At 32.0% G+C, this 19,067-nt stretch overlaps 1 protein-coding gene across 12 annotated transcripts in view; it reads right to left on the bottom strand.

Annotated features, from left to right (window-relative positions):
- The window catches only part of Ts (Thymidylate synthase), a 97,845-nt gene that overhangs the window by 5,018 nt on the left and 73,760 nt on the right, over nt 1–19,067 (bottom strand). Inside the window, exons 1-6 of one of the 12 annotated variants that reach the window (XM_076448105.1) lie at nt 15,953–15,970; nt 13,826–13,974; nt 12,281–12,377; nt 7,834–7,961; nt 3,677–3,856; nt 1,507–1,677 (exon numbers count right to left, since the gene is read on the bottom strand). In XM_076448105.1, the coding sequence (XP_076304220.1) occupies nt 1,507–1,677; nt 3,677–3,856; nt 7,834–7,961; nt 12,281–12,377; nt 13,826–13,850 (601 nt within the window). In that variant the 5' untranslated portion in view covers nt 13,851–13,974; nt 15,953–15,970. Of the gene's footprint in view, nt 1–1,506; nt 1,678–3,676; nt 3,857–7,833; nt 7,962–9,496; nt 10,070–12,280; nt 12,378–13,825; nt 13,976–14,305; nt 14,608–15,653; nt 15,867–15,952; nt 16,010–19,067 lie in introns of those variants that run through there. The other 11 variants (XM_076448103.1, XM_076448102.1, XM_076448097.1 and 8 more) reach the window with 11 other exon arrangements.

The raw sequence follows: 19,067 nt of genomic DNA, 5'->3' as shown, positions 1-19,067 counted from the left end.
ACCTCACTCAGATCCCCCTAAATATTCTTTTTTAAAGAGGAAATTTAGATTCCATCCTCTTCATCACAAGCACACTTCTAGTAACCCTTTTCTGAACCCTTTCCAACGATATCTTTCCAAAGACTGAACATAATGTTCCAAATGTGCTCTAATCAGCAACCTATACAATGAAATTATAACCTCTTTAGACTTGTATTTGCCCTACTATTAGCAACAGCACATTGCTTGGGTGACATTAGAGACTAATCAACTATTACCCAAGATCCCTTTCCTTTATAACACTGTTAAGGGTGTTGCCATCCCTAATTTAGTAATGAAAGACTAGAGGAAAGACAGTCACCACCATTTCCCACTGCCAACTCTTGGGCCACTCTTTTATCAAAGAGTAGTGAGATTGACCATGATGGTATAACATCCCCATGACTGAAAGGGGCAAGCACATTTATGGGAACAAGAATTCAAATCTAGAACCTTAAGATTGCAAGTTGAACTCTCTAATCACCTGAAAATGCCAGGTTTACAAAAAATGATTATCCACACACTATCCATCATGAGAAATCAAACCCCAGATATTAGCATTGTAAGCCCTTGCACTTACCACAGTATTACAGAAACCTATATGATCAATATGTATCTCATTTTTTTTAAGTATTATGTCAGTAAAATGGCATTATCTCTAATTCAAAACCTTTAACCACATCAAGGAAACAGGTCAACCTACTGCTATTTTTCTGTATGTCTGTTATTTATAAGAATTTCTCTTTATAATTATTACTGTTTTATTTTTACATCAAGTTTTCAGTGTAAAGAAGTAGGGATCATGCTTGCAAGTGTAAATCAAGACTGCCAAGTGTTGCTCAGCAACACAGCAACAGGATAAACAAATTTAAGCTTATTTAAACAAATAAGCCCATCTTAGCTTCAATGACTGTATAATTTAATAAATCAAACAAACCACTGTATTCTCAAAGTAACTCAAATTTAATTAAAATATTTATATGAAATGAAGAAAAATGTTAATATTTTAAAGTCTAGCCACTGAGAACCAATGTTATAAAGGTTTAACAATAAGATGCTTCTTGTGTTTCTAATTTATTTAATTGAATATACATATATATTTAAGACTGATATTTAACAGCAATCATGCCTACCACTGTTATTGCATATTATCTTCTCGTATAATAATTTCTTTAGAGTTAATGAACAAACCAACTAATTTACTGTCTTAAATACTTTCTTAACATCATGAGCAAGGTGGGCATATATGTAAGCTTAATACAGTATAAAATTGCACTATCCAAGCAAACTGATTCATATGACCATTGAGCTTTAAAAATAATTTGAACTAAATTAGAATATTTGCAAGAAAGTAAGAATATCAATCAGGCCTTAAAAAAAGTTGCATCTTCAGAGCTCTCAACACATCACCCCCAAGGTATTTTCTTTGGAAGTGTAAAACCATCTAGTGATGAGAAATTATTAGAAAAATATTTAAGATCCTCTTACCAGCAGGATTCCAGGCAGTTAATATGATCCTTCTGCTGTAAGGATCATGTTTGATCAAGTCAATCACTTGGGTAAGTTGATCAACACCTTGTCCACTATAATCGGTATTTTTGTTTTTATATTCTGCACCAAAGTGTCTCCACTGAAAGCCATACACTGGACCTAAATCTCCTGAATATTAAGTGTTACATATAAAAATATTTTACATTTATAACTAAAGCTAACTGCTAGATCCTAATACATTAGATATACAATATATGTATATTACTGTGTGTGTATTGAAAGGAAACTAAAGATAAATATATCTCAATTTATGTCATTCTAAACTCATATTTCAAAAATAACATTTCATTTTTTCAGACCACTTAAATGATTTTTATTTCATATATGATCTTTAAAGTCCTTTAATAATGCAAGTAAATAAAAAAAATCTATGCATCACTGCTAATGTAATCAACTCCTTTGTACCCTCAAATTTAGCGTTCTTTTCTAATTAAAGTACTACTATAAATGTTTCTTAAATGAAAAGAACCAAAAAAGAATGTAACAGAGAAAAAGAGGCAACAGAACCATGAATATAAAAAGGAAAAAGAGGAAAAGTGACTACAAAGGTGAATGGGAGAGCAATAATAACTGGTTACACAATGACAAAGATGATGGCATAATATTCTAAGGTATGTTGAGAACAGAAGGTAAGTCTGAAAATTCTATTATTAGTCTATTAGCATGAACAGCCTGTAATTGTTCTATGCATGTGTCTCAAGCCAAATTGAAAAATCTTTTGCCATAAGAATTAATATACCCTTCCCTAATAAACCACTAATAATTTCCAGAATGGCACCTCATGACTGGTCAATTATCATTGGGTATTTAGCTCTGTTAATCAAGCCAACATTTAATGTAATTTGAATCAGGTCATAGCAAAAAATTTATTGAAATTCCATTATTTTGGAGCTTTAAATTTGTCAAAAAACATCTCTCTTATAAATAAAAAACAAACAATATATTGTATCAGAAAAGGTTAAAAATGCCTGAAAAGCATCTGAATTTGTTGTCACTTAAAGACCAATGCTCCTAATAAAAATAACAGATTAATCCTTGAATACTGCTGCCATTTTTCCCATCATGTACTGTTTTTAATAACTACTCATGTAATACAAGGGTTAGATTTTTTGCACACAAAATAACTGGCAAACATGCTAATCCAATTATCGCTAAGCCATACCAGGCTTGAAATTAGACTTAGATTGATTTATGTAGAGTCAAACTCTTAATGGATATTTTGATTTTTGAGGACCATTCAGGCTACCTAGTAGACACTTTTTATGGACTTGCTAGCATTTTGGAGGCCAATGTAACTTTGGTTCCAACCAATATTAAGCCCTGAAAGGAGACAGCAAATGAAACTGTACTACATATACTTTTCAGGAAAGAAGAGGAAAACTAAATTACTATACTCTACTGATATATCATAATTTTCTGAAAAAGACAATTTGAGGCACATTTATTTGCAAGCTCTATTCATTTTCTAAAATTACAAGATAGCTCAGGATGACTTAATTGTATGAAGCAATACAAATGCACTATACATTACTTTATGATTCAAAGATAAAACTATCACCAAGTCAGATAGTGTAGAATGTGTATTAAAAGAATTAGCTATTAAATGCACTTTAAATTGGTGAAAAAAATATGAAAACTTCAAGAGCACATATTCTAAATGTATCTCTCTCTGCCTATATGACTAAGTCTGTATATAAATACTGAAACTTTTCCATCAATAAAGCATTTAGATCACACGTTTTTTTTTTTTTAATCTGTGTAACAAATGTTGTAAGGAGTTTACAATTGCTTTCAAGACAAATCTTTTGGATTATTCGAATTTATGAAACCATGATTTGAGATCTTCTTGAATGACCTTTAAGGACATAGTTATGAAAAGCAACTATATTTAAGCAAATATTTTCATTATGGTTATTTTATGCCAAAATATTTAAATATGCTCATAAAATGGATTTTTTTTTAATGTAAATATCTTTTGAAGAATGCTTTGGTTTGCTGTTGAATTTTGAGCAGAACTACTTGAGGGTCATTCCTAATTTGGGAATGAGGGCAGGTGTATTTTTACAAAGGGTATTGTAAAATGCAAATAATCATAATGATTCCTTACCTTCTTCTCTTTCTGTGAACCCAAGGTTGTCAAGAAACTGTCGTGATCCGTTAGCATCCCATATATTAACATTTTTTTCTGAAAGTTCTTTTGCATTTGTACTTCCCTTAATGAACCAGAGCAATTCCTCAAGAACTCCTCTCCAGAAGACCCTTTTGGTGGTCAACAAAGGCAGTGTATCTGTTATTGTAAATATTTCAAAATTAAAGCTTCAACAACAGTGAATGGAAAGTAAAATAGAATCATGTGAAATAGATGATTTAAAACATACAACTGCTATTAATAAAGTAAAGAATCCACATACAAACTTTGGACTGGAGAAGTACGAAAGGTCCCAGCACAAAGTTGAAGCCCCTGGTGGTGGATAGGATACAACATTTTCAGTTGTATCTGTTCCCTAAGAGGTGGAAGAGAGGACATGGAGGATGTTCAGTGCTCTTATAGATTTGACACAAAATTGCTTGATATGAGAAATAAAGTTTAATTTACAGTCAAGTATAAGATCTAAGAACATTACCTCATCTAGATTTGGATGAATACCCTGTTGGTGGCAGAAATGTACACAAACAGTTTTAGGGAGAGAAAGTTGAAAACCATTTGCTGTGGTCCACTTAAGTATATGAGTAATTGCAGTTTGTAGCTGCCACTCAATAAACCTCATGTTTCATGACTGACATGAGATGTGAAAGTCATCAATGAAAAGACCATTTGCAACTTTAGGGGACAGCTGTTCCCTGATGGCATTAGTCTTTATAATGAAAAGTGTGACATTTAGAACCCGGACTTGAGGGACTCCAACTTCCTGTGGGACAAATGGGAAAGTGTTAAGCCACACAGACCTGGAATCGGCAGTTCATTAAAAAATGCTCAACACAAAGTGGCAAATTGTCATGCAATCCATATGAGCGAAGGTCTCGCAAGATGCCATATTTCCATGTTGCATCATAAGCTTTCTCTAAATAAAAAAATAGAAACAAGATGTTGTCGCTTCAAAAAGGCTTCTCTGACTGATGTTTCAAGGCGAATTAAGTGGTCTATCATGGAGCATTGTCTTCAGAACCCACACTGATTGGGTGAGAGAAGGTTGTTTGATTCAAGGAACTAAACAAGACAAGCAATAATCATCCTCTCTAAGGTCTCACCGAGACAACTCGTCAAAGCAATTGGATGGTAATTTGAAATATTCTTTAGATTCTTCCCATGTTTAAGAATAGGAAGTACAATAGCTTGGCACTACGCATCAGGAAAAACACTCTCCTGCCATTTCCAGTTAAAGACAGCCAGGAGAAAGGTGGTGTAGCATCTCATGATGTATATCATCAGGTCCAACTGATATTTTGCCAGACCGATGAAGCACTACTTTGAGTTCCACCAATGTAAGAGAGAGATTGTAGTCATAGGGATAATCAGTTGAAAAGGAAAAATGCAGATTTTCAACTCCTATTTTAACAACTATGAAATAAGAGGATGAGTTTGAAGAGCTAGATACATGAGAGAAACATTCAACAAAAGTATTGGTAATGCTCTGAGAATCAGCAACTGGATCTTGTTACTGCTGTTACACAATCATCTATCAATGATTTACATGAAGTGGCAAGATCAAGTTCTGAGAGAGCAGTGAAAGAGGGCCAGTTGGTCTAGTCCAACTTTCACTGAGACACATGGGTCAGGTGGCACTGATCACAGCCAATCTCTCTTAATATGATAAGAAATTGATCACTACCCTGTGAATTGATGTCAACCTCCCAAGAAAAGCAACTGTAAAGCAAAGGAGAGCAGATAGAAAGATCTACAGCAGTAAATGACTGACTGGGTGCATGAAAATAAGTGTAGGAACCAGTATTGAAGAGAGACAGGTTGTGATTCAGAGCATATGCTCTATTGCATGACCCCTCACATCAATACTAGAACCACCCCAGAAGGGATTATGAGGTAAACTGAAAGTACAAAACCTTCTCTGTGAGGTCCCCTCACCACATAAAGGAATCCACATTGAGGGGTTTCTATAGCAGTAATTGTTTATTTATTACTGTTTGTGTGAACAGTATGTTACATATTATGTTAAAATGATGCTTATTTTATTTAACCTATGGTCAGATGTATGTTTCAGCTCTGACATTTAGTAGATAAACATCATCCAGAGAGTTAGGGATCTAAGCCTCAAAGAGTGCAGTGAGTCTGCACTCTTAAACTGGACATTAACTAAAATCATATTATGTTTATATTTCTACTGTTGACCATACTATAAGCACAATTAAGCTAATTATAAACAACACATGAAGTGACAAACATTTTAAGCCAAGCCTGGGAAGAATCTGAAGAGAAGTACAGAACAAATTAGAGGTTTTATAAGTGAAAAAGAGAAAAGCCAATCTTAATGAAAGAACTAAAACAAAAACATTAAAACATGAGACTCGCTATGTATACAAAAGATAAATTTAACATCTGAGCTTCTGAATTAAAATATACAGTCACTCAAGAGGAATACACAATCACTTAATACTAGTTGACATTTGAAATACTGTACGCTTCTCTATGATCCCCACTCAGCCTTTTCTTTTGCCTGTTCACAGTTCTAAAAGAGAAAAATAAGCTTTCCACCCATTATGTTAAATGTAAAAATATTCGAGGACTCGCACTAACTGAGAACATATAAAACAAACATAAGATGTAAAAGAGAAATACTGCAGTTAACTTGTGTGTGCTAATTTGAAGCACAAGTGTAATGCTCATATATAATCCACAAACTTAATTCGTCCTTTGTTTGACAAATTTCAAGATATCAGAATTAATCACATAATCAACAGTCAACATAATCAAAAGTGAGATTTCACTTGCAATTACAGACTTTACCTTTCTTAAAGAGCTAACTCACAAAACACTTAACTTGTCACTGATATAAATAATTAAAAAAATAAAAAAATAAAGTCAACAAGAAATGCTTTAGGCAGTCTTAGTTTTTCTTTGATTAACCATTCAGTTTAGACAGAAAACTTCTGTTACAAACATGTGACTTGCTGAACTTTGGCAGTTAGTTGGAAAATACTACACACTCTGCTAAACATATTATGGGATGTTTACTAAACAAATCTCCAGAAAGATTATTTACAAGACACAAATGACCGATATAATAATTATCACAAGATTATGCAGATATATATATTATTCAGATTATTTCCACATATTTATCTAACCTTTCTTTCCATGATGATGAGAAACACACTTGAAGTAAAAATATCTCGGGACAACTGGTATGGGTGTTAACACTTTTACCAAAATAAAGCATGGAACAAATTTTGACCTTCTTGGGTCATCTTCAGGTTAACAAAGAAAGAGTTTGCAACTGACCATTACTGGGCACATCTTGGAAGACAAGAGTGGAAACAGGTATAGGATTGTAGGGGGCAATGCAGTTCGATGTTGGGTTATTAATTAGTATAAATGTAAAGATGTTCCTTTATATTTGTTTAATTTTGGTTTTAGTTGTTGTATAAGTTGGGCTTCTATGATTTTTATATTTACATCTTTATAATTCACATATGCTTGCTGAAGTCATACTGAACACATTAGCTGATTTCTCAGGTTATAAAAAAGAAGTACAAACTAAATGAAACTACTTTCTAAAGATAGTTTCCCAAACTCAATTATTTAAAAGCAAAATTTAGTATCTTTGATTAACATTGTTGTTATAGCATGAAAAAACAACTTTTTTTTTATTAAGATTTTAAATTTTGAAATACTGATATTGAAAAATGTTTAACATTATTAGACTTATGGAATATTTAACAGTCACGAATAACACTTTTTTTAACAATGATATTTAGATTCATAATAAAAAAAAATACTTCTAAACATGGTCATATCAGGAGATATTACTATTTTTATTCTAGATTTAACCATTTCAGAAAAACCTCAAGTTTTATTAATATGCTTGCATGTTCACAATACTCCAAAATGTTAGCTTATAAAATTCTGCTCAATCTTAATTTAGGTTTTTAAAATAATAAATTACTTACTATAATTTTACATGTTAACTAGTAAGAATAGGTTACTCCTATCTTGGACCCTCAAAAAATATGTATGCAAGATACTCTCTTTGTATTAAGTTCAGGCACCAAAATTTATTTGTATAGATATAAATTTTTTTCCTCTCTTACCATTTCTGAGATTGTATCTAGCTTGTGTTCCAAAAACAGACAAAGTCCCAGTACCAGTTCTATCCAAACGCTGATGACCATTCTCAATAATGCGACTAACCTGATCTAGATATAAGTATTCTTCATGCCTAAAGTGTGGAAACATAAAACATTTATACAAATACTGGATATACCATGAATTTTAGTACAATACAACCACATTCCAGACACTATCCACAAATTAAACAAATCTCTTTTTAAACAATGAAATTATTTAACCGAGTTTAACTGAAAAATTAGCACTGCAATTTTATTTATTCAAATTTACAATGTGATCAATTATTCACTGATATGTTAAATAATAATACATTGGATAAAAATTAATTTGGTCATAAACAAAATTAGTCTGATAGGTCTACAAACTTATTTAGTCATACTATTATCATCATTAAATATGATGAAAGATTACACATCAACTTCGTTTATAATATACCTCTACTTTCTTCCATCAAATCAGCTATATTTTTCTTTTCAAGCCTTTTATGTGGCACCTTGTCAAAGACTTTCTGAAAATCCAAATACACCAAATGTACACCATTACACTCATCTACATAAGCAGTGACTTTTCTATAGAATGTCAAAAGTTACATAATGCTAGATTTTCACTTTGTTGTGAAACTATTTTGACTATCTAATAAAATTTTCCATTTCATTAGATAACTTTGCAAAAAAAAGTGACATAAACAACTAAAAAGGCCTATAACTACCAGGGCAATTTTCATTACCTCCCTTGAAAGAAGGAATGAAATTAACTAGGTTCCAATGCTTTGGCACCTTTCCCAAGGAATTACAAAAAATAGTAGCAAATGGTTCACATATCTAATCCTAAGCCTCCTTGAAAATCCTTTGGGATATATTAACTGATCTAGGAGGTTTATAATTGTTTTTGTACTTTGCAATTTTTCTCTTAACTTCAGAATTGATGCAATCATATTATCCATCCTTGTTTCCATCTATCAACTGTTCAAAATAGGGAATACTATTTAAATCATTTAGTAATTTACCAAAAATTGAAGAAAGAAAGCAGAATGTAATAACCTAACCTTTTAAAATTATCAAATACAAGGCTTCTTTTATGCTTCAAATGGTCTACTCCCAATATAATATTTTATTTACCCCTAAATATAATTAAAGAAATTCTTAGTTATTTTTTACATTTTCAACTAACCCTTTCTCATACATCCTTTTTGATGTCCAATTTCCTGTTTTTCCATTTTTTTTTATCTTTTTTTGGCCATACACTCAGTTTAAATTTCTGAAAGTTATAATGCTTTTCTTATCTTACAGCCTTTTTGAGTTAATATTTTTTTTAATTTTATTTGCAGATATTTTTTTCCTTCTATAAGAAAAAGTTTGTTTTGAATATTTAAAAATTTATGCTTAAAAATTGTCCACGTTTGATAAGTGTCACTAAATGACTCTGCTGCTCAGTTCATAAGTAATGCTTGTGGTATCCCTTCCAAATTCACTTTTTTAAAAAAATAATTTGTAACCAATCATTCCTCCTTATCTCGATATGTAACAAAACAAACTTAAAACAATAATCACTTACACCCAGATGTTTCCTAATTTCTATATAGAAACTTAATAATAAATCTAACATAGTCTCGTTTCTAATAGGTACCTCAACCAATTAGTGAAGAAAACAGTCTTCAAAAGTTTCCAAAATCCTTTCTCCTTCATAGTTTGACTACTATTTCTCAATCTACATGTAATGTTGTTGCTAGAGTAAGTTGAGTAGTTGGTGACAAGAAAATCTAGTCCATTGACGTACGTGCAAATTAATGACAGTGAGATTGAAGAAATAGTTTCTATGCAAAAAACAAACAAGAAAAACTCCAAAAACATCGATATACTATTATATTGTAGATATCCGTAAAATTTTGAAAATAATTTTACATAACACATTATATTCTAGTGGAAAGAAAAATAAGCCTTTCGTTATTTGCATCATTGGTGATGTTCTCTCACGCGCCGCTCTATGGGTGATATAAGTAGCATGACCCATTTAGTTTCACATGCAGGGTTTTTCTGTAGACTTTTTTGTTAATGTATATTAGCGCGAAGGTTATTGGCTTCACGAATTTGCAAGAAAGAGTGTCAGTTTCTAAAACGCTAATTACAAAGTAAGCTGAAATGTTTCGCATGCTTTTTGTCCTTGATATTTAGTGCTGGGCGGCAGAGTAAATCCTGCTTAGTCTCGTTTATCATAGTTGCAACTCCGTCTATATGACCAGAGTTAAAACCACCATAATTATGACCTCGAAAATTGAGGTATCTGCCTTTTTTTCCGTGTTACTAATTTAAAAAGAAAAAGTGAGGGCGGATATTAAGATTAATAACAAAATGTATTTTTGTATGTATTAATGTATGTAAATTAAAAGTGTATTTATAACATATTCAACTGTTCATTATTACATCAACAAAAGTTTGGTATAAAATTTAATAACTCAGCGTGTGTATACACATAAAACATGGCGACTTTGTTTCAAGATGTAGCGGCCGTAGGTGCGCCTTATGCTACCTGATTTAAACATCGAACTCTTAATGTCCTTCCACGGTGTTACACGTGATTATTTAATTGACGGTTATTGGCCGCAAAAGTGTTTTACGGGTCACGGGTGAAAGAAGGAAGTGGGCGTAACTCATGAAACGGCTTTATTTATAGGCCTTGTGGTAACGGAATATAAACTTCAGCCGAATTTATGCAATAATGAAAGCCATTTCTTTTCGTTCTATTCATTTACAGAGTGATAGCCGCACTGCGATATATATGTAAAATGTGAGTGTGCTCTCTCCCCCACATTGTGCGTATTCAGTGTTAGAGAAATTTTTTGTGTATAAGGATGTATCGCCATCTTTGAATGTAGTTAATTTATGTCAAAAATAATAAAGGCTTAATAACACCATTAATGGCGGTAAAGGAGATTGTAAACTCCACAGTAACATGTCCCTTGTCTCAAACTATAATTTCACAAAGTTTGGCTAAGCAACCTAGTACTAGTTAGATAATGGACAGACAGACACACGTACATTTTTATGTTTTATATACTTTATAGCGGAAACCTTAATACAGATGTCTACAACAAATTCCCACTAAAAGTCTTTTCCTTTAATCTCTTAAGTGGCCAAGTGTGTTAAAGCGTTCGACTCGTAATCCGAGGATCGCGGGTTCGAATCCCGGTCGCACCAAACATGCTCGCCCTTTCAGCCGTGGGGACGTAAAATGTGATGGTCAATCCCACTATTCGTTGGTAAAAGAGTAGCCCAAGAGTTGGCGGTGGGTGGTGATAACTAGCTGCCTTACCTCTAGTTTACCCTGCTAAATTAGGGACGGCTAGTGCAGATAGCCCTCGAGTTGCTTTTCACGAAATTCAAAATAACAAAAATAACCTTTAATCTCTACTAATATAAACAAAAATGAACCAATCACTTTGCTTTTATCTTTTATACCTTTAACGTCAGGATGTAACTATATTTTACATACAAGGCCACACCTCTCCCCATTTTTAGTACTTTACCCCTATTAAATGGCCTATAACCATGTATTACAAACAAATTGCTGTCATCAAAATCATCTACATTTAACCATGTTTCAGTTATTCCCATTATATCAAAATTATCCACTCCTACCAGTTTCCTAAAGTCATCTATTTTATTTCTTATACTTCTAGCATTACGATAGTAACAATTAAGCCTATCCTTGTAATTAATTATATTATTTCCTCTGCTAAACTTTTCTCTGCCTCTTATTCTTTTTGCATTTAGTTTATCCTGGCCCTCATCACGATATAGCCCTAGTTTAAAACTTACTTTATGGCAGAGTTAATAACCATAGCAAACAAGCCAAATTCTACCCTATTTCCCCAATTAAATGTTAACCACCCATTCCACTGATCCCACAAGTACAACCAGCACATCTGCTCTTTCTTGCACATTAATCCAAACTTAGCTATTTAGTCCTAGTAACCCACTCGCAGTTAATTCCCCACAATTAATTCTCAGTAGTATCCCTCACACAATTAAGATAGACCTTTCCTTTAAATGCCTTTATCAACCACTTATACTTATTAATTAGCTTCTCTGATATACCTTTCATTACATCATTAGCCCCTACATGCACAACAAAAACAAACCCCTTTATTATATTTTTTACTCTGTTAATTATATCCTACACCTGTGCCATTGGGTGGCATAATCTAATTCTTTTCTTTCCATACATTACCTTATTTACATACCTTTCATATTCCCTTTCTCTAGTAGATTTTCATCTACACAAGTCAAGGGCCAAAACCTATTTCTCAGTAAAATGGACTCATTATAATTAAATTCAATATTTTCAGTTCTTTTGTTTGTGAGCTGTGGAAGTATTTGTGTGTTAAATCAGATTTATTTGAAAACTACATACATTTTCCTCAATGAAACTACATCAGCAAAGAAGTTTAGCGCAGTAGCAAAGGTATATTTGCAGAAGGTTTTGTCATTGTCAGATACAAGTCGTTTACCTACACAAAGGAAAAAAAATTATATATACACACACAGAGTATAAAACAAAGTAAAATGACTGAAGATCGCTTAAGACTTAAGGGTATCTTGTTCATGTTCGACTTTTATTTTAATTAAAGTAATTTTACTTTTCATACTTTTGAGCAGCAAAAAGTTTTGAGAACAAGTCTTTGCTAAATATTATTTATATGCTTATGAGATTCAAACATTGTACCAATATAAATTGGTTAGCTGGCCACTACTTCATTATTTCTAATTTGCAACTGCATTATGTTTTAAATGAAACATTATTACCTTTATCATGGGTGGTAAAACATGTTTACACTACTTGATTATCAATTTAATTTATTTAAACAACATTATGGAAGGTAACTGCATATTTGAAAAAAAGAAAACTCAATCATCTCTAGTTGACTCAGTGATTTATTTGTGAAGTTGAAAATGCCTAAGTTATATTTAAAAAAAAAGTGCCAAAAAGTTTTAGCAAAAACAATATGTTTAGTGCAAAAAAGTACAAATGGTAATCTGCTAAAGATGTTTATTATGTGAAACAAATTATTTACAAACAAAACTTGATGACAATAGGAAAATTAATACCACATTAAAATAGTGCACTGGTTCACATCACTCTCTCTTTTTGCTTGCTTGTATGCAAGATGGGTGTGGACACTAATATATTATTTAGGTGTAACCATTTAGTGAATTTCTTTAATTGCCTACCTCTATGTGGGGGTAAGAAAATTCGGAAAGGACAAACTTGTATGATAAAGTTACAAGTGTTTGTAGAAAATAGAAGATGGATTTAAGTATTATTGCTGATAAAAAACAAAACAAAAAACCTATATGCTTCTTAATATTTAGTGTAACGAAGACAAAATTATTATTTTTTGGTTCTGTTTTCAGATATTAAAAGAAAGAAGTGTACTGTAGCTTTGTACAAAACTCTGATAAGAATTTGGAATTTTGTATAGTTTTAGTTACTACAGAAATTATATTAATAATCAGTATGTTGGAAAGGATGTAGAGAAGAGTTAAAGCAATTATCAGTCATATTTTGTTGTTGGGAATGACCTTAACAGCCCAAAAGGCCATCTGCCACTCTACATCTTATATTTACAATTTTATTTAGAAATTAAGAAAATGATTTCTAATATATGCATCTAACATAAAACAACTAATCTCAATCTAAATTGTCCCCTGCTGGTACAGCAGTAAGTCTGTGGGTTTGCAATGCTAAAATCATGGGTTCGATTCCCCTTGGTAGACTTAGCAGATAGCCCAATGTGGCTTTGCTATAAGAAAATACACACACACACACACATCAAAATTACAATGAATGAACTCATTTCCCCATTCATATTATACCTTAAACACTACTTCAAATCTGTAGTTTGTCTTATTAAATTTCAAAGAGATTCTTTGATGCCATTATTAAAAACATGTATACCATTCCTGTTCTTTACTGCCACCATGGTCTATCTTCATTTTCTTTGGTGAAAACTTGCTACATCTTTCCTTTTCACCTTCAGTGTCACAACAATTGTTTACAGGTTTGTTGTTTTCAATGGTGTCATCAACCAAACCCATCCTCTGTCCCTGTAAATGAGGACACAAGAACTTCAAAACCACCCCAAAATTGTAACTGTTACCATTATGAAGAGTTTTTTTGTTTTTTTTTAAGAATAGTTAGAGTTAAATATCTCAAGAGAGTCTTATGAAAAATTTACAGTTTCTCCATGTTGAATGATGAATTAGTGCAGTTTGTAGATTGGTTTGTCTATTTTCCAACAACAGATACTTACTGTGATTTACAAAACATGTTTGTTTTTATTAAGTTCAATTCCAACTTCATGCTTCCATGGTCACTCAATTTTAGAATTTTGTGATCCCTAGATTTTAATTAAAAGATAGATGGAACAGTACTCACTCCTAACTCTTGAACTTGTCTTGGTTGATTCAGTAATGGGATTTAATAATCTTTCTCATGCCAATGTCCAAAACGCATTTCTGTTTCAATGGGTCGAAAGAACTATGAATGGTCAAGTTCAGTCCAGATACACAAACCATTTGGTCACACACATGATTCTGAGGTTCAGAACCTGTCATTCCTTAGATTTCAGTGTTAATATTGGATGTGTTTTGTTAAATAAGCCTAGAATATACATCAAGTCATTACTTTTTCACAGGGTATCAATTTTTTTGTACCAGCTGAAAGGAGGCTGTATGCAACTAATTATCATCATCAGAAGAGGAGAGATAAAAAAACTGATGTTACAACAAAAATAAAACTAGAGTTGTTTCAACATAATTGCAACTAACATTTTCTTTTTATCAATCTAATCTTTAATAATACTGATTCAAGTGTCCTGGACAGGTTCTGATATATTTTCATATTCAAGAATTAAATTTTTAATTACTTATTTTAACTTGTTTAACATAGGTTTCAAACCAATAAACATACTGATTAACCTGAAGAAGTAATGGTTAATTTTCAGATACATCTAATTACTGCAGCTAGTAAAGTGACAAGCAATTTCTAGCACAGATTAATATTAACATCATTATTCAGACAGTTCAACAAGTTACTTGCAAAGTAAATCTTCTGTATGAAGATAGAGAACTACATTTTTTTTAGGAAAACACAAGTCAGAATTTTTCTAGTAGTAGTAAAATTATATATTGGTTTTATCTTAATGACAACATAAAACATGATAGTTTTATATATATATTAAGAAATTTTGAACATCAATTCATAATACTAACAACAATACTGCAATAGTATTTTCACATTTATTTGATGCACAAAATTGTAGTTATACAAATTTCAGGCAACTAAAATACATACTTGTAGTATTTACATCTGATTTTGAGCAACTCTCATGTTCATCAATAACCAAAAAATATTATAAAGATAAAATTAATATTCACCTGTAGTTAACTTCTACTGCACGAGTTATTTTTAGACTATCCTTTAGTTTTGTTTCTTAACATGATTACGTATAACGTTCACTCAAACTGTTCATTTATATTCTTGCCAATACTTTCACAGAATATTGAATTTACAGCTGTACATTAAACGTGTACCATCAGTTTGACAATGATTTGTAACACTAATGCTAACTTTAATTCTCCAGTTGACTAGTACAGTACTTTAGTAATATCATTGTACTGCTACTAGTAGTAATAAAATTAGCACTCCAATCTATATTTAAATTTTCATATACAACTTAAACTGTAAATTATAACTTTCGTTGTTTTGAGACAAAATTACTTACTCTTCTAACTTTAGAGAATTGAATACAATGGATAATAAATTTTTCTAATAGTGACGAAAATACTTTTACAAGGTCGCAAAATACGTTACTACTACTAATAATATTACCCTGAAAGAGTAAAAAAGTAGTTATTAATACGTTTGTTGTCCAAAGGAATGTTACTTGGAATACACAAAACTTCCAAATATTCCGCCAATTCAGACTGCCCTCTATAATGTTTTGAACATGGAATACAATGAATAATACAATTAAAACTGTATCAAAAACGTTTGAACAATTCATTATTTAATATGACCTACTTTATAAAACACAGTTTCCTTAAGTTGAAGAGCAATGAGCATCACAATATTATTTGAAATATATCTAATATTTTATCAATGAGGCACGAAAATATAATGGCTGAAGTGCAGACGAATTATGTTCCAGCTGACGTCAAAAAGTCGGGAGTGTTTCTAATTTCATCTTCAGACATGACCCAGTTTTAAACTGTCCAACTATTGTTGTTTTTCTTTCTTTATGGTGGTACAATTTATGGTTTTAATGAATGGTTTTTATACTCTCCATTTACTTAATTGTTTCTTATTTGCCTTCCCTCTTCTTGTTACGTTAGCCCATCAAATTACAAGACAAGATTTTTTTTTTAACATAGAAGAAAAACAAAATTACTGAAGAGGTAAATATCACGATTGTACATTTTATTTTTATGGGTCGTTTAGTTTAAACTTAAATTATTGATTCTCTGAATAATTATGTTTTGGTCAAACATATTTCATTATCCTTTGTGAACGTACAAAAACATTTAACAGTTTTATCTTATTTCTGCCCCTTCCACAGTGCCTAGGGCCTATGAAAAAATTTGGAGCCTAAAAATATTCTCAGTTGACCCTATAGTTAAGAAAAGAAACTACTAAACAAACTTACCAATTTGCTATGACTTATTTACTTTAGTGTGTGTGTGTTTTTCGTATAGCAAAGCCACAAAAGGCTATCTGCTCAGCCCACCGAGGAGAATCAAACCCCTGATTTTAGCGTTGTAAATCCGGAGACATACCGCTGCACTAGCGGGGGCTATTTACTTTAGAAAACTGCCTTTTTATTATTAGAGTACATATAAATATGTTGAAGTACACACATAAATGTATGGTTCTTTCATTAAATCTTTAGATAACAAATAACATACAGGTATAATATATTTAAGTAAATGTAAATTACTTTTGCGACTTTTTTTAGCAAAACCACATATTCAAATTTCATTTTTTTGCAAAAGCTCATTCTCAACTGAGAGTAGTGCAAATGAAATTAATCGACCAACCACAGTTCTTTAAACGTTTGAACTTTGAAAAAGCACTTCTGTCCACAAGTTTCGAAGATTGCGAGATACATTCTAAAAGCAATGTTGACATTTCGAAAATACTTGTCAATAACTTGACCGCTATTTGTGGATTGATCATCCCACTCGAGATTTCGTCATCATATATACGTGAGAAAAATAGAAAATCACCTGTGAATGTATTTTCGTGATTTATTGGATATGTCGTTAGAAGAAGCACGTAGGTGCAAGAAGTATTGATAAAAAGTGGGTCTTTCTTCTTAAGGTCCACCTCTTGAAAGCGCTAGGGTTATAGGGTTTTTATTCATGTCTATTAATGCCCTTATTTTCGAGGCCACTTTATAACTAGTTATTGATGAGAAAACTGAACCTTTTATTCAGTTTGGCATATGCTGCTCACCGTTTGCTCACCTCAACAATAAGTTTATCCTCGTTAGGATAGAAGGAGTGTGTGCAGAAAGTGATACTGGAGCTCAAGTCTGAAACAGTATTATTCATGCGAACTTTATCGAAAAATCGGTTTCAATAGTTTGTGTTTTGTAATCTATTTGTGATCAGATTGTGCAAGTTCTTTACAATGGTCACAAACACGAAATTTATAGTGGGCATCACAGAAATGTACTAAAATATCATCATACAAGTTCATGACATTGCACAACCAAATGCCAGTCTTCTTTAGAGACTTATTTACAAGATTAATCTTTTGAAGTATATCATTCTTAATGACATAAATCAACATTGTCTCGAATGGATAAATATTATTAGTAAATTCGGTGATAACCATCTTGCTTCTGATATATTTTATAAAACATAAGTATTTTTATTCATGTTATCTATCCATTTCTTGGTGAAGCTGATAAGAACGTATAAAGTGACTGCATAAATTTCAGAAAAAATGACTACTTCACGCAAACACGCCATAGCAACTTATCTAAACAAGTTCAGACTATGACCAGTATAAAGAACCCATTCACTCAAACCATTAACTTCACAAAACTTAGCTTGCACCCATCTATAAATACCACTTATTTTGCTAGCATTATCATACAACTGTGACCTACAGCATAAAATATCAATGCTATGAAGTTTGAGAGTACCCTGCAAAAGATAGAATAAGTATTTTCCATCATGTGGTTCAGTGGGAGTGAACTGAAGAAATCACTGAATACATATTGAATTATTACTGTAAACTGATTAGTACGATTAATATCAGGAATTGGATTGATACTTATTCCATATTTATACTTTGCATTTTTGATTTCAGATATTACCTTAGCCATAACATTGGATCTCAATTCATTGCATGTAGTTGAAAAAAGATAAGACCATTCCCTCTTCCTGGATTTCCATGTTTTTGAATGTGTTCTGCGAGAAAAGGATCAAATTTAGCTAAACGTTTAATGGATCCAAGGTAGTTTTCATGTTCCAGCACCCGTGCACCTCAGTGTTACCACGAAAGGCTAAATCTCGTTTAGCAAGGAATTTTATTACAGCAATTATTTTTTCAGGACATCGATCCAGTATTTACACGATTCCTTCTTCATCTTATCTAGTTCTGCGTCAGTTATGGTGAACTTCTGATGCTAGAGCATTATTAACAAAACACCCAGATGATCTTTCGATTGATAATAAGTTGTAGTCCTAGTAACTACATTTTTCCATTCATCAAAACTTGTTTTAAACTGATTAGAGAAGTGATTGTTGCTGGCACAGAATAGTTTGTACAAGTAGCAATGCACTTTGCCAGTTGAAAAAGAGTAAACAAATTAGTCTTTTTGGAGAGTTTGCTCGTTCGCCAGTTGTCTAAAAAAATCTATGTGTACATATCTTTTCCTTTGACCAAATTGGTCCACCAATCAATGAGAGATCTGAATCCAAATTCTGTGAAGGGGTATTTTCTGCATAATAATATACGAGTGAGCTCTCATTCAGTTGAATAACTACCATAGTTTTTATGTTGAGACAAAGTTATGTTTTATTTGGAGTCTTTATTACTACTATTATCAAATTTCCTGCCACTACTGTCACTTCTAGAGCAGACTTACTGGCTCTCGTTTCTTCCTCACTCGATCCACGTTCAACAC

Source organism: Tachypleus tridentatus, chromosome 8, assembly GCF_004210375.1.
Source record: "Tachypleus tridentatus isolate NWPU-2018 chromosome 8, ASM421037v1, whole genome shotgun sequence".
NCBI lineage: Eukaryota > Metazoa > Arthropoda > Merostomata > Xiphosura > Limulidae > Tachypleus > Tachypleus tridentatus.
Note: the sequence above shows the minus strand (reverse complement) of the source record. Positions and strands in the feature narration are given on the sequence as shown.